Source organism: Pseudomassariella vexata (assembly GCF_002105095.1).
Source record: "Pseudomassariella vexata strain CBS 129021 chromosome Unknown BCR38scaffold_3, whole genome shotgun sequence".
NCBI lineage: Eukaryota > Fungi > Ascomycota > Sordariomycetes > Amphisphaeriales > Pseudomassariaceae > Pseudomassariella > Pseudomassariella vexata.
The window spans coordinates 2,055,633-2,077,235 of NW_024467958.1; the positions used below are offsets into that span (position 1 = coordinate 2,055,633).

The window sequence follows — 21,603 nt, forward strand, 5'->3', positions numbered from 1 at the left end:
GTTGTCCAACCGTTTTTGGTTACAGCGATTACCCAATCGGACGGGAATGGGCTATTCTCGTACCAGGATAAGAGGTGGTTTTGACCCGCGACAATAATATACGGCGGGATAGCCCAGCCGGACGAATTAATACCCTGGATTACTGTAGCCCATTCTCGATTGCCTTGTTGGACTGTACGAGGCCTTCCGCGTCGTTCGGCACTTGTAACTACCATCTCGGATGAGATTAAGCCCATCGCGAACCCTGTCTCGTCGAAGTTATAGATATCCGCCTCTTGGATACCATATTTCGCAATTGTATTTCGTACGAGCGTAAACCACGCGCGATACGCGTCAGGATCTTCGCAATAGGCTCGTTGGTAGTCGATTCTTCGATTAAAACGCGTCCGAAGGTCTGGTTGTCGTCGTACGAAGTTCGAGGCCCAGTTGGCGCCGACGCGTCCAGCGCCACGGTCACGGAGCAGTCGGTTAGCCATAGCTTCAACACCATGGAGCCGGGGAGGAAATGATCGCGAATCTAGGTCAAATATGTATTGTACGACCGCTAACTCTTCTGATTCCGCAAGCTTCTGACTAGATTGTCGAGTATCGCGTCGAGATAGTAGTCCGCGTTTTCGGTTAGCTAGAGTTGTACGAGGGACATTGTAGAGTTGGGCAGCGCGTCGGATGCTTAATTCGGGTTTCGATTAAAGCGCCTGACACGCTAGAATCATGTCGCTTTCTTTCCAATTCGATCCCATCTTGGTATGTGTAAAGATGTTAATTAAAAGGTTGTTCGTACAGTGCCAAGAAAAAGTGGCCAACTTGCTTGTGGGGTACGTTACCGGAATGGTCTATACTTATTTACCGGTCAATTCTCCTTCCTTCGACAGCCTATGGGCACCGATGGTCACAGCCAGAGGCATGTGAAGAGTATATACCTACGCCCAGCCTTGTCCCGCTTGTCGGCCGTAGCGCCGGGAGCGTGAGTCTAGGGAGAAGACGGCCGGGCCAGATCGGCAGAGCCAGAAGAGCGGCGCCCTCAGCTACTGAAATAGCCGAGCCGCTCCACAACCAAGCGGGCCGAACGATAAAAATCATATGACTCAAAATTTGTCAACAGGGCAAGTTGGCCAGATGATACGAATGAATATCACGATATAGCGCTGTTAACAAAAATGGGTTGAATGAGGCAGGTGCAGAGGGCCGTGTATCGGCGGTTAAAAGCGGCACCCGAATTCCGCCCCGGTTCCTCACTTACTTGCGGCTTACACCTCTTAGTCTTCGCCGATCAAGGACCCCAACGAAAAACGCCCGCAGTCACTGCACGCTCTTAGTGTGCTTACCGTCCGCGCGTCTGTGGAACCTGGAGTTGGATCTTCTGCAATAACCTGACCCGCTCCTCATGCGATCTCGGATTGCATCTGATAGGGCGCGGATGACACATCGCTTGAGGATTGAATTCCGGTTCTCACAGCGTTTCTCATGGCAGCAACACCCTTACTTAACCTGGGATGGGATTATCGAAGGCCAGAAAGTCATGCATACCTGGATCTACTGGTAGAGGATTACGAGTGCTGGCTCGGCCGCTTGCAGCCGGACGAGTGACAAATATAATGCCGGGATGGGAAACTGGCGGAATCTTCGATAGTAACGGTTCAAAGCGGGGCGATATGAGTTTTGCTTGTCCGCGTGATGGATGGCAATGAGACGGCAGAGGCTATCAGGAAGTGTATCCGCTGAGGCCAAGATGAGATGGTTTCAATTACACTATGTCAACACGTCTGGCGCCCTTCCTTTGACTACGTATTCGGGTGGCGTCTCCCATTGGCCGACAAGTAACTAAATGGCCCCTTTCCGCCCAATTTATACTTTCGACTTTCCAATCCAAGTCTGTTACACTTTCTTATCTTTGTTAACCAAGCTGGACCATCCCCGAGACCGCAACCTTGACATCACGGCCCGCTTTCTTTGTTACTAGGAACGCCAACCTAGATTGTGAGAACCAGTGTCCCTCAACACTTACCTCTCAGTATCTCATCGCCAATTGAGGCTACAATGGTTCCATCTGCTGTCCCTTCAACCGGCCCCAGTGCTGGGCAGGATTTGAGCCTCACTGCTCAGGCCATCGAGCATCGCATGGAAGAAATCGGTCGCGCTAATGGAACTTCCAATGGTGACCATAAGCCTGCACCGAAGGAATTGGACGCATCCAAATTGACTTACACCTTCACCAAGTCTCCGCGAGAGGTGCCGCCGCCCGGAGTCGACAGTGTGGATGGCTCCACCATCTGCACCGATCACATGATCTCGGTCCCGTGGTCCCAGAAGAACGGCTGGTCAACGCCAGAACTGAAGCCCTACGGCCCCATCTCGCTCATGCCCACGGCCTCAGTGCTGCACTATGCAACGGAGTGCTTCGAAGGTCTCAAGGCGTACCGCGGCTTCGACGGCAAGTTGCGCATCTTCCGCCCAGATTGCAACAGCGCCCGCATGTTGCAATCGTCGGTACGCATTTCTCTGCCGTCCTTCCCGCCGGCCGAGCTCCAGAAGCTCATTCTGGCCCTCATCGCCGTCGATGGGCCGAAATGGCTGCCCCGTGAGCGACCGGGAACTTTCATGTATCTGCGCCCGACCATGATCGGCACGCAATCGCAACTCGGCGTCACGGCGCCCATGGAGGCACTCCTCTACATCATCCTCTCATTCATGCCCGTCTTGGACAGTCCCGCAGGCGGCATGAAGTTGCACACCTCGCCCGACGATATGGTGCGGGCCTGGGTCGGCGGCTTCGGGTATGCGAAGGTCGGAGCGAACTACGGTCCTTCACTCCTCGCGACGCATGAAGCCAAGTCCCGCGGCTATCAGCAGGTTATATGGCTGTACGGAAAGGAGGGTTACTGTACCGAAGCAGGCGCAAGTAACTTCTTCGTGGTTATGAAGACCAAGGAGGGAAAGACACAAATTGTCACGGCGCCGCTGGACGACAGACTGATCCTGGACGGTGTGACGAGGCGGAGCACGCTACAGCTTGTCAGAGAGCGCTGCAGGGATGAGGTCGAGGTTGTGGAGAGAAGTTATACGATTGATGAGGTGATGGAGGCGGATTCGGAGGGTCGTTTGGTGGAGGCGTTCGCTGCTGGTACTGCAGTAAGTCTTGATCCATTTATCTTAACCCCGCCTCTCAGCCCAGTATAATCCCTCGCATTGCCATTTTTATCTTCCCATACTACTCATCTGCCCCAAGATCTGAGTCTCGGGCCCGAGACGAGAGCAATCACGATATCGGGGGTGGCTTGCTCGGTGTTTCAAGATCTGCACAACTTGGAGTAGACGTATGGTCTTTGCGCCGTTTGTTAACGAAGAATGGGCGCCGTTAGTTCTTTATTTGCCCCGTGTCGCTGATCCACCACCGTGGCCGCGATGTAGCGATCCCCATGGGCAAGGCCGGCGCAGGTGGCCACTACACCCAACTGATCAAGGGCTGGCTCCGGGACATCATGTATGGCCGTGTAGAGCACCCGTGGGGTGTCGTTGTCCAGGAGCAGCAATGAGCGACGAACTTTACACTTCAACTTTTGGGGCATTCCGCCAACAAGCCGAATTGCCAGTCACAACGGCACGTGCTGCGAAGCCGGGCAGTTCCGTTTTGTGTAAGCATCATCCTCCGGTTGGCTGCCTTCCCGGGGGGCTTTTTGTGGCGTATACTCGCTTCTGCATTTTGCATGGTCCGGAGTTGGGGGTGGGGAAATAAGAACATCACAACGTCAGACGAAGACTTTTGAAACACCAACCCCAACACCAACACGCAACCTCGAACCAACCCAAATACAGAAAACTGGGCTGAGGGCTGGTTTGGATTGGAATCGTGGGAGGAACGATCAATTCCGCATTGCTAAGTGGTAGAATTACTGACGCAAGACAAGGGAAGAAATAGTGCTTACGATTTGTTTGCCAAGATATTGAGGCTGTGTTGCATATCTAGAGCAAAAAATAACTACATTATAGAGGTGCGTATAGAGCACGTATGTATATGCCTACTACTACAACGAGACACACTAGATTCTGGCCTTGCATCCAAAAATTGACACACGCTCACACGTATCTTGTATTACCTGAGATGGGGCGATGATCCCCAACTTGCCGTGCGGGCTTAGGCAACCTGACTGACTGTGTGTGTGTAAACCTCCAGGCCAGGAAAACTTAGCCTCGGACGCAACACAGAAAGAGATACCCGGGCAGCACTGCATCACTGTCCAGAATTGGTTCGATCCACGAATTTACGAACACGTCCGCATCCGGAGCGGAGGATTCTGTCATCATGATGTAAGTGGGACTAGACTGTCTTGTTGGTTGGTGTGGATGTTCAGCTAATGGGACGGTGAACTGCAGAAGATGGATGTCTTCTATAGGTGGATCTATGGCGCTTTCAGCATGTTGTTCAGATGCAACGTATTTCCCTCGTATCGAGTTAGCAATGGCCCATATAAACTTCAAGTCCTCCGCCTCAAATCGCAGTTGCTCCCGGTCTTCCCATTGGGATAGAAGATAGCTGCACTATAGTAACCATTCCACCAGTTCGAGTGTTTCGTAGAAGCTAGCGTCACCACTCATATCAACCACTTTCACCATCCACCATGCGCCGCTCCTTGACAGCCCACAGAGCCATCCGAGGCCTCAAGCGATCCCTAGTGCAATCCGCCCAACGTCGCGGATTCCTAGGCATCCCCAGCCACGAACGTCTGCACAATCTTCCCGGCCTCACCCTCAATCTTCTTCAGAAACTCCTAGAACTCAATCAGTACATCGCCCTTTCGTACGACCTCCGCACCGGAATAGCAGCAGGCGGCGAGGGTTCACATACCTTCTCATACGTCCTCATCTCGTCTACCACCTCCCTACTCGTCACCTCCAGATATGCCTCGAATTCCCTTACCGCGCTCCCGTGCTCCGACTCCATTCCCCTTAGCGTCTTCCCAAAAGTGGTACCAGCGATCTCGTCGAGGGCCTCCATATCATCCGACCCAGCCACCTGGTGCGCAAGCGGCAGTAGTTCCTTCCCCAGGGCCTCGATCTCGGCCTGAGCATCCTCCTACGATGCCCAGAGCGTGTCGAGCTCCTTGACGGTGGCGGACACGCGCGCCTCGAACTCGGGTACTGCCGTCGACATGTCCACCATGACGGCATCGCGCGGGCTGCCGGCAGGCGAGTCAGCCACGTAGTCCTCTTTGACCGTGACTTGGGAGATGGGCGCCACGAGCTTGCCGTAGGCGCACTCGAGTTTCGCTAGCGCTTCGCGGTTGGACTTGATCTTTGACGTGGCTTCCGTGGTGAGCACCTCCTGAGCAGACTCCAGATCTGTTAGGGCGGTGGAGTGTAGGGAGGTGCGAAGGTTGGAGTAATTGGCTGCTTTTGCTGTTAGATTGGGTAAGGTGGGTATAAGGCGTTCTACGAAGATCCATGGAATAAATGGGGATGGATGCGATGGGTTACACGCACCTTGAAGATTCTCCACGATTGGCGACTCAGGCGTACTGGACCGTCGTCGACGGTGGTGGCGGCGACCGGCATCGCTGAAGTAACCATTGTCGTAGCTTTTGTCGTCGCCTCTGCCTGAGCCAGGGCCAAAGAACGGGGCGAAAGTGACGGAACGTCGCTTGGAAGAAGGTGGTTGTGCAGTTTGGCCTTTCTCATCATCGTCGTCAAGACCGAAGCGATGCTTGAATGATGCCGTGCTACGGAGGCTTTGGCTTGAGGATGAGGCTTGGGTTTGCTCTTGGTTCTGGCGTGAAAACATGGTATTGTCGACTTGGGTGCGTGTAGAAACAATCTGAATGTTTAACGATAGTCGATAGTCCAAACAGCGGATGAATTTTCTTTTGCTCCACCAGAGTCAAGCAACACAACTGGATGTCTATTTCGATGGAGCAGGGTTGATTCTGTCTTGCTAGAATAGATGTGGAGCTCAGGTTAGAACTGAGTGGGAGCAACCCGTCTAACTTCTACAAAGTTGGGAAGTCGCAGCCCACTGTCATTCCCTTTTGTTCAAATCCAGCACACCTACCCTACATCTGATCCCTTACTGAACAGTAAATTTTTACTTCCGTCCACCACCATCCTCTCAAATCACATTGAATCAGTACTTCGTCTTTCAGAACCTGTCATGGGTTCAGCTTAACGTACGCAATTGTTTCGAAGTCTGATCTTCATCACTAGACCGCCATCCCTACCTGCTGTCAAGCTTGGCATTCACATTCATTTGATACTATTCTCAAAATACCTCTGCAGATATAACACATGTCGTCCAATGTCGACTAATCTCTTGGGCAGCTCCTAAATACCATAATGTAAAGGCATACTGCCAATTTCGTGATATTGCCATACCAAGGGTGTGTGGTAATATGACCCTCATGTCAACACAAATTAGGTTGGCTCTGGTTTTCATTAGTTCAAATTATGTCCGAACCAGCTATGAATCAATCCTACTTCATCTTAGACTGGGGTACGCGTGCTTATAATTCTTGGGAAGCCTGTCCATGCCAGAGGAAGCCGCGAATCTGGTCATCCGGCTTCTGTCTACCTCAAGCGCATTTAGACACATCCGAAGCAGGGGCACTCTTACTTGAAATGTCAACATCAAGAAGGCGTCTTTCAATTGATGCAATACTCTGGATTTTGTGCATATTTTCTCTCCTACCAAGCACGTCAGCTGAGTCATTGTGCAGAGCAACTGGCCAATTTCAACAAATTTCAACAACGATGCTTGCACTGAGATAATTCCAGAAGCCATAATTTGTACAGAGTATGAACACCCCCCAATCCCGGTAATCAGTCATGTCATTCTGATTAACCCATCTATCCTCACACCGGGTATCATCTCAATGCCCACCATCCCCGTACATTGATTTGTATTTAGGTGCTGGGGAGCGGGAAAGAGAAAGGCGGTTGCCCCTGCCGCCGCGGTGAGTTCGTCATCTCGGGTGTTCCAGGACCGTTGGGGGTGCCGGAAAAAGTACACTACAAAGGCTTCGAGTATAATGAGCACGCTTACGCCCAAACCAACGCCCACGCAGATTCCAATCTTGGTTTCAATAGAGAGATCGGTATACTGTTGGCGATACCCGCCAATGGTGTATACACCGCTTCCTGTCATGTAGGTCAAGGTGTTCCACTCAATAGCTTCATAGGCTCTGGCACTGGTTGTAACAGTAATTGTGTACTGGCCGAGATTTCAGGCCCTGATCCCGTCTGCGAAACGTAGCCGCCATAATTCCAACCTTTCCTATATTCACCATTGGCATTTGAACAATGCTACAAAAAGCTTATATAGCAATTAGACACGATTTCCCTCTTCGGCACTCGGTTCCCGCTCCGTCAAGCCAGTCCGATAACGAAGCCTCCCCTTCTGCAAGCCAGCATGCAAATTGCAACTGATGACAGATGCTGTCGATGAACTTTGATGGGAAGCGAGGAAGCCATTGATACACGAGTTGCATGAGTTGTTGAATTATTATTATTTTAACTTGGTTAGGGTATAACGGGTATGCAGCTTTAGGATGGAAATCTCCCCTTCTAGTTCTCATCTCCGCTGCATGAACAGATCCAGAACATACCTGCACCCCGTCGGACCTGTCGCGTGCCGATATCTTGGTGGTACGGACCGTTTCACAGCGGCATCAGGAAATCCAGAGCTCATCTGTTGGCCCCACAGCTGCCAATGACCATGGCCGTCCATTGTGCCTACAGGCCCTCTATATCCAGCCTCGAACACGATCTTCTCTTCCACCGCCTGCTGTCTCCTCTCCCTCAGGTGTCATGTCCTCGCATCTTTTCTTCACACCCCCGCATCTCTCTTCTCTTTGGCCAACCTCCCCAACTTCTCCGCCGCGCCTTGCAAACTCCTCACATCACCGCCGAGAATTGCCGCAGACCCATTCACTGCGACTTGTTTCCCGCTCTTGAAGAACATAAAGGTCGGCATAGCGGTGATCCTGTACTGTTGCGCGACGGGCTGCACGTGGTCGACGTTGACCTTGGCGAAGGCCAGGTAGTTGGGGATCGAGAATGTGCTCGCCATCTGCTCGTACAGCGGCGCAATCTGCTTGCAGGGCCCGCACCAGTCTGCGTAGAAGTCCGTCACCACGTACATGGTCGACGAGAGGAGCTTGGAGAACTCGTCAGGCGAGGTGATATGGACGAGTTTTGACATGGTATGAGATTACGTTCGCGCTACGGAGGTATAGGTCGATGCCGAGTTTGCGATGGTTATCGGTTTGGAGCGTTTGTTGTGTAGTTCAATGTTGAGGTTGCAAAAATCGGAGTTAATTCCGCTAAGTGGATCAGGCTTTATCGCTTGCTTGACTACGACAGTGAAGTGCTGTTTCTCGATCTGCTTATCTCGAATAAATCGAGTAGAGTTTGGACTTGATGTTGAAGCTTTGCATATTTATAACCAGTGCATTTTGTTTTAATTGCGATGCTCAATTACTTTGCCTCTGGTCAGCGGGTGGAAAACTCTAGGTCTGCCTAGATCATGCTTTGTAATTCGCAAGCAGTGGACTCCATGATGGAAGATACTTTAGTGGTGGGCGGATGTCTTGGGTCAAGGAAGTACCTGCTAATGTGCAATTGCAGGGATTATAGAAGGTGCGCAGCTGCTCTTGGCAATAGGCACTGTGCAAAGTGTACCACTTGCGTACCCTGAAGTAAATTGAAGTATCTTCAACTGCCTTGATTTAGATAATAAAAGTAGCGATCCCTACTTAGTGGCGAGGGAAATGCTGAGCTGGTGTGAGTAAGTGTGGCTTCAGATATAGAGGGGTGTAAGTTACCTAAACCTAGAGTGTTGGGCGATTCTTCCCCACGCGCCTTCGTAGCACCAATATAGCCTCTAATACTCGGGGTCCGATGGCTGGTCTACACATGCACTAATGAGCGAGCCCTTTTCCTTGTAAGGATTCTCAATGGAGCACATTGCCCACACAACAACGAGCTTGCCCACATTCGATCCGGGATCCAGGTCCAGGTCCAGGTCCAGAACGACTTGTGATCGCTGCAGTGCCCGCTTTGATGAGGTCATGAAATTGTCCGGAAGCTCCAGCTCACAAGGGGTTCTCACAACTATATTACACCCTGCAGAATATCCGACATACGAGGGCCAGCTACGATGAGCCTGACACCAAAAATTTGCATCGCCGTTATTGGCTCTGGGCCCATCGGCAAATTACTAGCCTGCTCAACCACTCGGCGCCCAGGGATAGAGCTAGTGTCAACTCTTTATGTCGCAAAATCGTGCAGGGCCAGGACTTCCGACCACCTATTATTACGCTGGCATACTCGCCTTCGCGGCAAGGTGCTAGAGGATAAGGTGCGCGCCACAGTCGGCCAAGTCTTTATTGAAGAGTCGCACTGTTTCATCGGCGTCAAGGGCTGGCTATCAGTCGCGGCACATTTACCAACATTGCGGCTTTTTGTGTTGAACCTGAGCGAAAGCAACTAAGTAGAGAGCGTTTCCTCACTCAAGATGAAAGGTTGGACTACTTCTCGGGGAGGAATGAGAAGGTCGACGCTGTGCTAAATGTGAGATTGCAGATTTTAGAAGGCGTCAACGGGGCTTGCATGAACTGACGTGGCCAGTTACTGAAGGACTACACTCGGGGTGGCTGCCAGCGTCTTGAACTGACACACTTGGGGTAACTCGGCACATTTGTTAATCGAGAGCTCTCCATCACTACCTTTGGTGATGCAGCGAACGCAATGACTCCTTTCCTTTAACGGCTGAGGACGTGATACGTGAAATATAGCATTGTTTCGTACAGTGGATAAGCAAAGTGAATTAGCTTTGCCGATACTATTCTACCGGGCATACTGTAAATAAATGTTAGTAGCCTTTAAGATGTAACCATGCACGTGGTTAGTATTGGTCCTTATATCATTTAGAGTACGGTAAGTCTGTTTCGCTCGTAAATATTCGCTACATCTTTTATCATCCTTGGCGTCAGTCTTTACGAGCATGGATAATGAGGATATCTGGCGATAGAACATCGCATTGCTTCCTATTCGACTGGAACAGGGGGGTTTCCACATAATATCCGGGTCATCCATACGATACGCTAGTTTGGAGGCCAACCATGATCTTCAGGGCACAGGTGCTCACACAGTAAACTCCACACGCTCCTTGATATGACATCTCTCATGTTTTAGGAACGTTGTAACGGGAACATTTATCTATAAATCTCTATGTCCCCCCTTCGCCAGAGCAGAAACAGAAATTACGACTCCGGGGTAGTCGCCAGACCAAAGCCAAGTACGCGACCAGTGATGCGACTTTACTTTCTCTGTTCTTTTTCCTCTTTTCAATTTCTTGTTCAATTGCACCTCAATACGAGTAAGGCCTCATCTTACTTTTTGTATTTTCGTAGCAAGCAATATAACGAGCCCTCGAGGTGGGAACTGACATCAGTGGAATATGTGAGATCAGACGAGCATGCAAATGCAATGAAAGCCCTTACACAAAGGCCACACCAAAACCGCAAGAGAGCTACGGGTGTGCAAAAAGAAAATAAAGGGTTAATGGGGTTAATTGTAGTCTGTTTACAGCCACCTGAATTCATTGCTTCTAGATTGCCCTATAAGGCCCTCTTCGTGCTGGATCTAGGACAGACTTTTGCGATCGAGGGGTAAGCTCGGGGGTAGTCTCGCTCACTTGGATGCGGCTGGGTATGAGGCTGCAGAGTCTTGACGCTTGTAGAAGGAAGAGTTTAAAATCAGATGCATTCGGTTTCTCGAGAGGTGGGTAGATATGTGGAATAATTGTTCAAAGCTACAAATTTCGGACGAACCTAGTCGACATGCGGAAGCGTCACGCATTCATCACTGGGCTACGTTACAACTCGCACATGCAGATACACGGTGCAGAAGGTTTGTTACCTAATAAGAGCAATTGCGTGCGGTCAGATATGATGTTGTATCACATGAGCCGTCCCGGTTTGCACCAAGTACGAAGTTCAGGAGTATTGAGAATGGCAATTGTCATGTACAAATCGGTTTAATGCTAGCAACCAGAAGCTTAGAATGCGTAGTATGGTGCGCTATTTATCATTAAGAACATTTCAAGATCCTTAGCTTCCAATTGTGAGCAATGAGCCCCCCGAAATTGCGAGCAGCTTGTCGAAAAGTGGCGTACCCAGACCAGTCACCGGATCCCAGCCCTCAGTCGCATTCCACCCAGCACCCGGCACGTAAGGGGTCGGCAGTCCGCTGTAAATGTCGCGACCCGAGCATCCCTGGCTTCCTCCATCAACGATATCCGTGAAGCCAGAACTCGCATCGTTATAGAGCCATGGGTTCAAGAAGCCGAGAGCGGGTTGTCCATCACGGATTCTTGCGTTATTCAACAGGCTTACGATTCCTGCGAACGTAGGCGCCGATGCAGAAGTACCACCGACACTTATAGTCCTACCCTGCGTGATGACTTGGAACCCACGGCCTTGCGTAGCAACATCTGGGAAACCGCGACCATCTGGGTTGTACAAGCCAGCGAAGGTGGTGCCGATGCTTTCGACGTATGCTGAAACGACTGCGTCTTGGTATTCTGGGCGGGGGAAGACGTCACTGAAGCCACCAGAGGAGAAAGAAACGGCTCTTTCAGGCTGAACACCCACAGTGCCACCTACCGAGGTCACGTAGGGGCAGGCACCTGGGAAAATCGGGAGAAGGCGTGTTCTATTCGTGCCATCGTTGGTCTGACAAGCACTACCTGGGCCAGTACTGCAAAGGATCGTTAGCCACAAAGTCCATCCCAAGTCCACGCTTCAAACTTACTCTCCAGAACTGAAGATAACGGAAACACCTCGAGCTCCCAGTTGACCGAACATCTGGCAGACTTTCTCGGCATATGTCTTGGGCACAGACTGCTCATTCTCGCCGTATGAGGTGGTGAGCGTCGCGGGGAGTTCCTCATCAGCGAGGTTGGTCAGATACGTCACAAATTCCAGATAGGGCTCATTGGAGACCTGTGGTTTGTCAGCGATCAAGGACTCATTGTTGGCAGTGCCATATTGTGCATACGTCATTTGGATCCGGTTGGCTATTTGGAATTAGTATAGTTAAGTAGAATAATAATGGAGGGAGGTGTCACGTACTCCAGATCGGGGACCAAAATTCCGCGACCGCCAGTGGAATAGTAGCGAACATTAGTCTCGAATCCTAGGGAAGCGGCGTATTGTATGTCGAGATTGGCCTCAACATCGCTGTCAACAGTGTCTATTTGGTTGTCTATGCCACCGTTGACGAGAACCGTAGTGAAGTTCTGGGCCAGCGCGTATGGTGCAAACTTCTCAAGGAACGAGTCAAGCGCATCGTGTTTAGCATATTGCTAATCCTATTAGGACAGGTGACTAGAAACAAGTGGTTCGGAAGCACTTACCTCAAGGAAACCACTAATTCCGAGAATAGAATCCACGCTTGGATCCGCCCGGTAGTTTCCGATCTTGTAAAGAGCCCTCAAGCATTCCGGGGTAACGGTCGAGTTACAGGACGCGTCCAGCTCTGTCCCAGGCACGTCTGCAGCGACCTTGAGTGAATTGACAGCAGCATCGCCTGTCTCAATAACCTCAAAGACCTGGTCTGCCTGTGCCTTCATCTGGCCAAACCGCGTAGTGGGCTGGATCAAGGTGATGTGGGACTTGACATCAGCCGGCACCGAATAGCTATTTTCTGTGAGCCTCTCGCGCTGAGTTGGGAGCAGCGGATTGGACAAACCTTAGAGTGCGGAGTCTCTCGGTGGTGGTGCCGACATGGTTGTAGATGCCAAAGTCGGCATTCAGCAAAATCTCGGCTTTTGCTACAGTCGTGTTGAAGTTGATCCAGTCCCCGGCATCCTCGATGTTGGCAGATGGTGTGCCCGCGGACTCGAGCCACTCAAGAACAGCAGAGGTGGACTCTTCGGTCGGCTTGACCAAGTCTCGGACCTCCTCTCGTGAAAGATGGCGACCGTACAGAGGGTTCTGAGGCGAAGAGACGTCGTACAGCGTCTTTTCGAAAACAGCCAGATTTGGCTGCTCAAGAGCGATGCGGAGCTGGATGTGCTGGCCAGGGTCCGCATCTCTTACTCTGTTCCACCCGGCGGGAGTCTTGGGTAAAGACTCAACGACGACATGCTTGGCGGAAGCGACTGATTGGAGCAGCAAAAAAGCTGCGCTCAGAAGTGATAGGTGCGCCATTGTGGTCGAGGCTGCGATTCGGAGAGCGAAGGATGACGGCAGCTACTCGACATGGTAAGGGAGCCCGTGAAGCTTAAGTACCTGTCTCAGAGTTACGCTCTACGGATGATGCAGGGCCTTCTTTATGGATATACGGCACTCTGCATGCAAATGGATCAAGATAACATCACGCATATACGACCATAACACCCGGCCTTTTCTAAATGATGTCTCGCACAATCGCGGTGTGCTAAGTCCAGGGTAGCATTAACTGCTTCTTGGAGCTCGGAACGGTTCCACATCGGTGTCTCCTCTTCTAGAAGGAGTGACAGATTGAAGGAGGGCGCTGTGTCCTTGGCAAGAGACACGATCGGAGGGAAACGACAACCGGAGCAATTTACACGGCAACCGCAGCGATGGATCATCGGACAAACGGCCTGCCACTTGGAGGGCAAGTGTCCAAAGGTGAGATGAAAGGCTGGAAATATGCATACCGTGCGACTTGAGTTGCGAACGCAGAGTCAACTGATAACAGGGAAGGTAGGCTTGGAACGGCAATTAGCATTTGAGTTACTGAGGCTTGATAGGGAAGCCCAACGGTGAGCCCCTGTCAAGGCTTGTGGTTACCCGGCCTATGGCATGCCGGTGTTTGCCAGCGAACTGCCGTTTTGGTCCAATACCCCCTGCGCCTTAGCAGCCGAGCAACCCCACATTGGTGGGGACAGCGCCTTGTGGGTTCTGCAAGCGACACGGAGCTTGCTCCACGGCAGGGGCAGCTGCAGGATTGATGAATGTATGAAGTTATGATTCATGATCTAAGGACGAGCTGATCATAAATGCTAGTTGTAATTGCCTCCGCCAGCCTCCTTCCTGAACAGGTCAAAACCGTGACAGGAATCGTACCTTCAGTCATCGCTGACCTAGGACATGCACGCTGTAGATAAAAGAAGATGGCGCGGGGGTTTCCTCACCCAGCCAATTGACCGTAAGAAAACGGTATTCTCATTCCAACGTCGCTTATTACTATCTCCACGCCAGAGCTACCCGAAGCCCATAAGCACTGATATACGCCTAACAAGTCAGCAGCACGCTCGATGCAGCGAGTCTGCGTTGCCAAGGATATTGAACGCTCAATTGGTCAAATCTCTTGCCTCATAGGTGCCGCGATGTACTGAAGGCTAATGTTCAAATTAACTGGCTAGTATTCATTGACTGTTTTTGTATGCAATTGCCTTGTAAATTACGGGTATTGATGACTACTACAGTGCATTGAGGCGCGGGCCCCCGAGCCATTCTTTTTGTCCACAGCTTGACATGGTCATTGACCCAGTAGTTGCTTTGTTATACTTGTTTCGTGTAGATGAGGTTAGCTCTGAAGTCTAAAGAGGCAAGATCCTTTCACTCTTTGTCTGAGACCTTGCGGGGGGGAAAGGATGAAGCATGGGCTAATAATGGGTGGACCTTGTGACCCAGATCGCCATAAAACTCCATGTACGCATTTACAAGAAGCATTCGAAGCACCTGGTTGACTTTTGGTTTTCGCAGTGCGAAGGAGACTTTGTTAAAGTGGGCCACAGAGGCAGATGTCGAATCCTGATGCTGTGCTACCGAGGCGAACAAGCATTAACGTGGGATACATTCCTGACAATTCTTGTCGTGCAATATGTGGCTTTCAAGTATGGTAGAATAAATCCTAGGTACTTTCAGTTTATCGATGCCTCCTCACCTTTAATGTGACCATATTCGACCTCGCAAGCATTGATTCACAGCAGTATTTGTAGAATTTAGGAGTGAATGGCTGGTCTGACATAGTTTCTCCACCCATACAGCAGATAGCCGTTGTCTTGGTCTGGTAACACTAACGTGCACATTGTAAGATGCTTGTTACCCTTTCAATCTTACTCTTCTTTGGCAATGGTAATTGACCAAGCTATGTAGGTTTAATTGAGATGCTCTCAGAGCCTCACTTTACATATTGGCTGATACAAAGACCGAATATCAAGCAATATAGAGAAACCACCGGAGCAACTTTCAACTAGAGCTTTGTAGGAACCAAGCACGAATTTACAAGATTTTCTGTGCAACCTCGTTCACTTGAGCAGGTGGAACCGAAGTCGTCCAGGGCCCACGGGTCGCAATGTCTGTCATCTTGCCTAAACCGGATATTCGGGTGGGAGATCTAGATCTATTCCCACCCTCCATGCATGTGGGCACATGTCAATGATTTGGGTGGATCGGTACGGTTATTTAATGTAATGATTTCTTTGGAGCCGCCCGATTTGTTGTGGGTACCGTCCTTCGAACACATGAACATAAGGTCGCTTTAGTAAGTGATGCTCGAAGACATCATATTATACTTCTGAAGTCCCAAACGACTCCCCTAATTTCATCATCACCCACAAGCAAATCAATAGAGGCTTTTTTTGGTCTAGTGCCATTGGATACTCCAGGTCGTGGTCGTCACAATTTACCATCATGTCAACTTTATTGCTGTTTCACAATGCATCCTACGATGCCGCAGGTGTATAAGGCAATTTCGAAGAAGAACCTATTATATCCTTCCTGATTGCTACCGAGTAATAAGACGTCTGAGAAATTGCCTGCATTCTTTCATGTCTGCGTTCCTCTGGGACTATACGCAAATGCTCTGATCATAGATAGCCCTTCCGTAGCTGCAGATTCCTGGGCGTTAGTACCCTCATCATCATCATCAATACAACTCTCTTGCCTGTATTGCCCGCATGTAGGCAATACAGCACATGTTGGCGGCGGTGGTGCTGGAAGGAAGAAACCAGGAAGCCACAGTGGAAGGCAGGGCTAACTATCGCAGCAGTGGCCCGGGCATGACCGGGTCCACGCAACAACTTGCGATATCCTGTGCACATGGTGTTGAAGTGAAGTTAAGGTCAGTAAGGTACTGACTTCTCACTCAGTGTTCTCATCCAGACAAAAATACCATGGATGGAAATGTAAGAGCAGAATTGTGACGTGCATGCTGGGGGACAGGTCACTTTTGTTGCAAGAAGCATCGCTTAGATGTCGAGCCGACATCACACGCCAGGGATGGAATCGCATGACGAATGTTTGCATTACGGTATCATGGTATTTCTTGCTATGCCCATGGACTTATGAATCTGTAACTGTTGGAGAGCATTCTGTAACAGGATAATACGAGTAGATTGTTGGTTGGCAAGTGAATTCAGTACACTTTGACATGATGTTGGCTGTTCACTGAATTGCCTTACTTTTAAGCAGGTCCTTTCCTATTTCAACCACCATGGGTGCTCTTACACTCCCCATCTCACGCCCAATCTCGGTTTTTATTCTTGGCCTCCACTTGTCGGAAACAACACCAATCACCCACAATGAAGATGATCATCTTTCTTCTCTGGCCTCTGGCCGCCCTCGCAAACACCTGCGCAGATATGGTTCCCACCGCAGGAATGACCTGCCACGAATACACTCTCTTCGACGGCCAAACCACCACCATCATGGTCAATAATCGTCTTCGAGTCGACGGCAAATATCAGGAAACCGCGACTACTGGTGTAGCTCCCCGCGCCACCGAGACACCAATCACTACCGACCAAGACAATGACATGTGCGGCGATACCACATGGACCAATGACTCCGACCCGACCTGGCCGCCTGTCGCCGACTGCAACAGCATTGGCCAGTGGGCTCGGGACAACATGGTCTACTGGCGGGCCTACAAGCATGACCTAGCGGCTAGATCAATGACCACGCTGCTGGTTTCGGGAAGGTGCAAGTTCGTCATCGGCTGCAACCGAGACGATATTCCAGAATACGGAATCATTGTCGGCAACACTGATGTGGCAGACTTAGTAAGTGACTGTGACTCGTGTTTTCTCTTTCTGTCCCTTCAAACATCTGTTTATTTACTTTTCGAAATATGTCTGCATTTTTGGGACTATATTCAGTGTCTCCAGTGACTATCGTACATAGTGATAATTGCTGACTTGTAATTCCGACTAGGTGCAGGATGCAATTGCGACAAAGGTGAAGGATGACAGGGTCGCTGCTCTGGGAACCATGAACTGCTGGACGACGGACACAAATGGTGGAGTCAAAACTACATTCACTAAATGGGGTATCATTGATGTGTCCATCGCCTAGTCTTTGAGTGATCTGGCATAGGGAAACAACTCAGGGGGTAAAGCATGATATTTCCTACTAGGTCCACGATTGGGGGCGGTGACTCTAGTGGCCATAGTCAGCCCCTTTTAGTGGACATAGACATGAAACAGCTGATAGCCTCTAAATAATCAGATGCTCCTACTGAACAAGCTCCACGCTTGAAATGGGTAAATAATTGTCAATCTTCTGGTGGAGCTGCCCTACCTGCTGCGGACATGTTGCCCATTCATACTCCAGAATCCCACATAGAAGCATCAGATTGAACGCTGGTGCCATCGGATTTTACATCGGGATCTCACATTAACCAGAAAGGCTTGATCTAAATTTGCTAGGCATGACGGGATATCTTCTTCTAAATCAGCCTGCTTAACAAATATTCAGAGGTAGCTATGCCAAATATGGAACCACCATCACTTCTACCGAGTGTTTGAGCCTGTCGCGAATACAACAGCTACCGCTGATACTAGCCTTACTCACACCAGCTTTGAGTCTGGCATCACGAAACCCACTACTGAGTAGTCAGCTATCGCTAGCTGCTCGGCCCCGATTCCCATGCGAATGGATCTTCCCAACAATGAAAACAATTATCTCAATTTTGCATGCTAATCGCAAGCGAGCAGTTCTCGATAACTTCAGCAATGAGAACTGAGATGGTATCGCTGTGACTGTCGATGACGTGACCGTCCCACTGGATGTCCCAGTACGCTGTCCACAATCAACAGTCGCCTGAGAGTGCTCCCCTCGATAAATTTCACCCATGCCTCCACCGGACAGCATCTCCTTGCCCTCAATCCAGGGCGTCCAGGCACCCCTTACCGCACCATCCTCATGGACCACGACCACTCTGCCTGATTCTTGCTCAAACTCTTGACTCCTTTAAGCACTGGGGGGCAACTGCAAGTTGCTAACATTCGGTATGGGGTATATCAGGAGCAGAGCATGTATGGTATTGGGATGGGATTGAAGATCATGGTAAAATTCTGAGTTACGACATGCAGCTTGACTTGCCGTCTGTCGCGGCACAACTGAAGTAATCGTTAGTGGATCAGGGTTATTGGAACCTAGGCGTAGACTTGCGTGCTATTCTCTTCCAAAAAGCATTGCACGCCAATGATTCCCTAGGTATTTCGTGATTTTTGACTTTCCTCTTCTTGAACATAGTTGCAGTGTGGTGGTAGAAGAAAGAATAGAGAAGGATCAATGAAATCCCCGGTCCAAGTTACACTCTTACCAATGGGTCAATTAATGGGTCAATTAATGGGTCAATTGTAAAATCTGGTTGTTTATACGTTTGGCGCTTCCAAACAATGCCTCGAAAAATGCCATGCGCCCAACGTTTCTGATTCAAATATACTCGACCGAATCTTATGGGTGTCATCGGACTTGATGACCTGTCTGCATTGCCTCAGTTGTATCTCCGAGTCTGTGCAACTTGGAACCATATATGAAACTAAACCTTGCATGTAAAGGTGCCACAGAAAACATTGCCGTAAACAACATGCATCGCCTTAGAGAACGTACTTTGAAGTCATATTATGAGCACGAGTGTTTGTATCGTCTGCTTTCCTCGAAAGGAAAAATAGATTGGTGTACTATTTGCCTCTGGCTCTTGCATCCATAGTATTCAAAGCTGAAGACATGGCGAAGCTCTACGAAGTATTAACAATATGTTGCTTCGTTCTAGTGGCAAAAGCGCCCATATTCAGAAAGTTACGGCCATACGTATTGTATTGCCGTATTCTCAAGTATCGTCAAGTCTTACCGGCAACTTGCCCCAGGAGATCGATATCGTATAAAGGGAAAAGGAAAAAAAGGGGCACAGGAAAAACACTAGGTAAAATTTATGAACTTTGCTTTATCCATCCATATTTATCAAGTTCGTGTTTCGTCGTCTCCTAAAAGGAGTGTTAGCACGTAATTCTGGTTGGGAAGCTTCCGTAGCTGCAGGTATGCCGACGCATTATGGACGTGTAGTACCCATTTTTCTGTCAACTTTGATAGTTTAGAACGGTTGTTTGCTCCTTGGTGGTGATTTCATACTTGAGAAGGTAATGGAATCTGGATAATTTTGATCTTCTACTTTGCTTGATTTGGCGGATGGGTGTATCATGGATCGTGTGGCAGTTGCGATCATAGGTAGGTTTGCTCCGCTTTTATTGCTGCTCAAGCTGGATTAATGCCTGAGGCTCTCACGACGCGACGAAAGTTGATACCTTGTGGCCTGGTTTCCCCTCAAAAGAATGCAATTTGAACAGGCATTGTCATGATGGATCGCGACCGACTTTTCTGTCGACTTCTTCACGGCACTGGCATAATGCCTTCAAGATGCCTTGTTGTGCAAGAACAAACCCTACCATGGGATTCTGAGCCAGGGCAATTGAGAATTATCGACTTGTTCTGTTCCTCCCTCACGCGCTCCTGGCTGCGCGTTGGTCTTTCTTTGTCGGGGTTCAGACACGTTGCCAAGATACCATGACTTGCATTCTATTTGACCCCATTTCCTTCTATTTGCGTGTCATTGCAGGGTCGGTTGGACGTCACCTTCCTTGGAGATGAATCGAGCGAGCCCGCCAGCCTGAAGTCGCCCACAGAAGTCCATCCCGGCATCATGGCACCAAGCCTTGATGTACAGGTTTGGTATCCAACAAAGTATGGACCGCAAGACGTGTGCTTGGATGAAAGGGCGAATTACTGGACCTAACTTTTTGCTGCGCCCCTGGTATCAGCCTGCGCATCGGCTAGGTTGCCATTTGGCGTTGGGTGACGCTACTGACTGCCGCAGGGAGTGTGCAAACCCTTGTGCCCAATTCTAACATCCAAATGCGAGAACAGCTTCGCAGATTCCCACATGAGCCACCTAGTTCCATTAGCTGAATATCGAAACCAAAATACTGGCCTCACCCAGCCCATCATCCAATAGCACGCCTGTTCCCACATGGACATACCAGCCAACCCACGGAGTTCGCACGGAATCCTTACCGAAGCACCTGGCTAGGCTCAAGATGCGTTACGAGTGCCTTTTTATAGCTGCGCCTTGCCATTGTAACAAGCACAGAGGTCGATGTTATTGATCTCCGTCCTCATCTTGGATAGCCATACAACGGTGGTGATGGCGGCTGGCCCTCTCTTTCTCCTACTCATTTTCCTCCATTATCCTCCTGGGTAGTTTTCAGCAGTGGAAATGAAGTTTTCTTTGGTAGTTTCAGTTTTGTATGTTGAGTGCTCTGTGAGTGTCTTGAAAAAAGGGGCAATGGCGCGGTCGGGGTGTTTCTGGAAGATGAGCGACCAGGAAGAGTCCAAGACAGGCTCGAAAACCCTTAGAAAGAAAAGGCATTGAGACATTTTCAATGACGCCGAAAATGCTTTGATTAAGTCAAGGTATGATCAAGTCGAACCTAAGACAGATTTGGCGTGTGTTGGAAGCGACTCGAGGCGCTCGGTCAAGTCGCGCTGCTGAGGCAATTGCACCTTTCACGATTGCAACCTATAAGATATTCGCAGCCTCAAAAATCTGCGGACTCGACGAGTATGGTGAGGAAGTCGAAGCATTACCTCGGTCACTTACCACTCACTGTGCAGTATCTCAAGCTTTGCATTCAAGTCATTTTTTTCCTGAATAACCAGAACACCAACAAGTACTACGAGGCGATCGTGACATTCACTCCTTAACCCTACATCTAGGTCTTCCTGTCTCCTCGGACAACAACACTAATCATCAAGGGATCCAACACGCAGCCAATCCTCAGGCGATCCTCGGGAGGCGGTGGTCTAGGTCTGTTACATTGGCAAGTTGCCGCCTTATAACTGCAGGGTCCTTGAGTGCTAACGTGGATAATAGTACGCAATGGATGTCCCCCATGACTGGTTTGATTGGGTCGTCTCGGGTTACGATAATGATCAGGCGCCAGAGGTCAAGGCAGCAGATGGAGGGTATGCTCATCAGCTTGAAGTGGTGCCAGGCCTCGAGTTGCCGCAATTCACGCCAGAGCAGGCACCCCAGAAAGAGGAATACTACCCCAACCCCGACACTGACTACTGGGACCACCTCGACCCATCACTTCATGTTATGGGCAACGCGCCTGAGCTGCAAGAGAACCAACAAAATCTCGATATTGGTGAGTCACTGTTGTTTACTGCCCTGTTAGCCTAGTGCTGTCATAATCCGCGCCATAGGCTGCTACCGGGGAGTACAGTCATTGCCCATGCCTCCTTGGGCGTAGTGGAACATGGATTTACTGATATAAAATGTAGCAGTCCCTCAAGA

General features: G+C 49.9%; 7 protein-coding genes across 7 annotated transcripts; 4 read left to right on the plus strand and 3 right to left on the minus strand.

The window, feature by feature from the left end:
- Window positions 1–2,037: 2,037 nt before the first annotated feature.
- BCR38DRAFT_455607 (branched-chain amino acid aminotransferase) lies at window positions 2,038–3,533 on the plus strand (the record flags this gene model as incomplete). Its single annotated transcript, XM_040861819.1, has 2 exons — window positions 2,038–3,129; window positions 3,360–3,533. 2 exons carry the CDS (start codon window positions 2,038–2,040, stop codon window positions 3,531–3,533), a joined length of 1,266 nt encoding a protein of 421 aa, XP_040719010.1.
- Window positions 3,534–5,009: 1,476 nt separating this feature from the next.
- On the minus strand, window positions 5,010–6,257 carry BCR38DRAFT_137565 (uncharacterized protein). The gene is made up of 2 exons (XM_040853607.1): window positions 6,210–6,257; window positions 5,010–6,137 (listed from the first exon to the last, which is right to left on the minus strand). Exon 2 carries the CDS (start codon window positions 5,774–5,776, stop codon window positions 5,072–5,074), a length of 705 nt encoding a protein of 234 aa, XP_040719011.1. The 5' UTR covers window positions 5,777–6,137; window positions 6,210–6,257; the 3' UTR covers window positions 5,010–5,071.
- Window positions 6,258–7,465: 1,208 nt separating this feature from the next.
- Window positions 7,466–8,668, minus strand: BCR38DRAFT_424148 (thioredoxin I). Its single transcript, XM_040859631.1, has one exon. The coding sequence runs from the start codon at window positions 8,186–8,188 to the stop codon at window positions 7,814–7,816; it is 375 nt and encodes a 124-aa protein (XP_040719012.1). The 5' UTR covers window positions 8,189–8,668; the 3' UTR covers window positions 7,466–7,813.
- Window positions 8,669–8,791: 123 nt separating this feature from the next.
- On the plus strand, window positions 8,792–9,867 carry BCR38DRAFT_424150 (uncharacterized protein). Its single transcript, XM_040859632.1, has 2 exons — window positions 8,792–9,509; window positions 9,571–9,867. The coding sequence occupies exon 1, from the start codon at window positions 9,146–9,148 to the stop codon at window positions 9,476–9,478; it is 333 nt and encodes a 110-aa protein (XP_040719013.1). The 5' UTR covers window positions 8,792–9,145; the 3' UTR covers window positions 9,479–9,509; window positions 9,571–9,867.
- Window positions 9,868–11,099: 1,232 nt separating this feature from the next.
- Window positions 11,100–13,202, minus strand: BCR38DRAFT_507913 (peptidase S8/S53 domain-containing protein; the record flags this gene model as incomplete). Its single annotated transcript, XM_040864959.1, has 5 exons — window positions 11,100–11,748; window positions 11,803–11,993; window positions 12,119–12,355; window positions 12,407–12,689; window positions 12,742–13,202. The coding sequence occupies 5 exons, from the start codon at window positions 13,200–13,202 to the stop codon at window positions 11,100–11,102; spliced, it is 1,821 nt and encodes a 606-aa protein (XP_040719014.1).
- A 3,344-nt stretch (window positions 13,203–16,546) lies between these two features.
- On the plus strand, window positions 16,547–17,318 carry BCR38DRAFT_482214 (uncharacterized protein; the record flags this gene model as incomplete). Its single annotated transcript, XM_040863472.1, has 2 exons — window positions 16,547–17,026; window positions 17,178–17,318. 2 exons carry the CDS (start codon window positions 16,547–16,549, stop codon window positions 17,316–17,318), a joined length of 621 nt encoding a protein of 206 aa, XP_040719015.1.
- A 1,523-nt stretch (window positions 17,319–18,841) lies between these two features.
- Window positions 18,842–19,443, plus strand: BCR38DRAFT_424153 (uncharacterized protein). The gene is made up of 2 exons (XM_040859633.1): window positions 18,842–19,234; window positions 19,317–19,443. The coding sequence occupies exons 1-2, from the start codon at window positions 18,978–18,980 to the stop codon at window positions 19,369–19,371; spliced, it is 312 nt and encodes a 103-aa protein (XP_040719016.1). The 5' UTR covers window positions 18,842–18,977; the 3' UTR covers window positions 19,372–19,443.
- Window positions 19,444–21,603: the final 2,160 nt, after the last annotated feature.

Excerpts from the sequence above, each read along its gene's own strand:
- BCR38DRAFT_137565 (XM_040853607.1), bottom strand. The coding sequence starts at position 5,776 with ATGTTTTCACGCCAGAACCAAGAGCAAACCCAAGCCTCATCCTCAAGC.
- BCR38DRAFT_424148 (XM_040859631.1), bottom strand. The coding sequence starts at position 8,188 with ATGTCAAAACTCGTCCATATCACCTCGCCTGACGAGTTCTCCAAGCTC.
- BCR38DRAFT_424150 (XM_040859632.1), top strand. The coding sequence starts at position 9,146 with ATGAGCCTGACACCAAAAATTTGCATCGCCGTTATTGGCTCTGGGCCC.
- BCR38DRAFT_424153 (XM_040859633.1), top strand. The coding sequence starts at position 18,978 with ATGGCGAAGCTCTACGAAGTATTAACAATATGTTGCTTCGTTCTAGTG. Across the intron at positions 19,235-19,316 it reads AGTTCGTGTTTCGTCGTCTC|CCATTTTTCTGTCAACTTTG; the intron begins CTAAAAGGAGTG and ends GACGTGTAGTAC.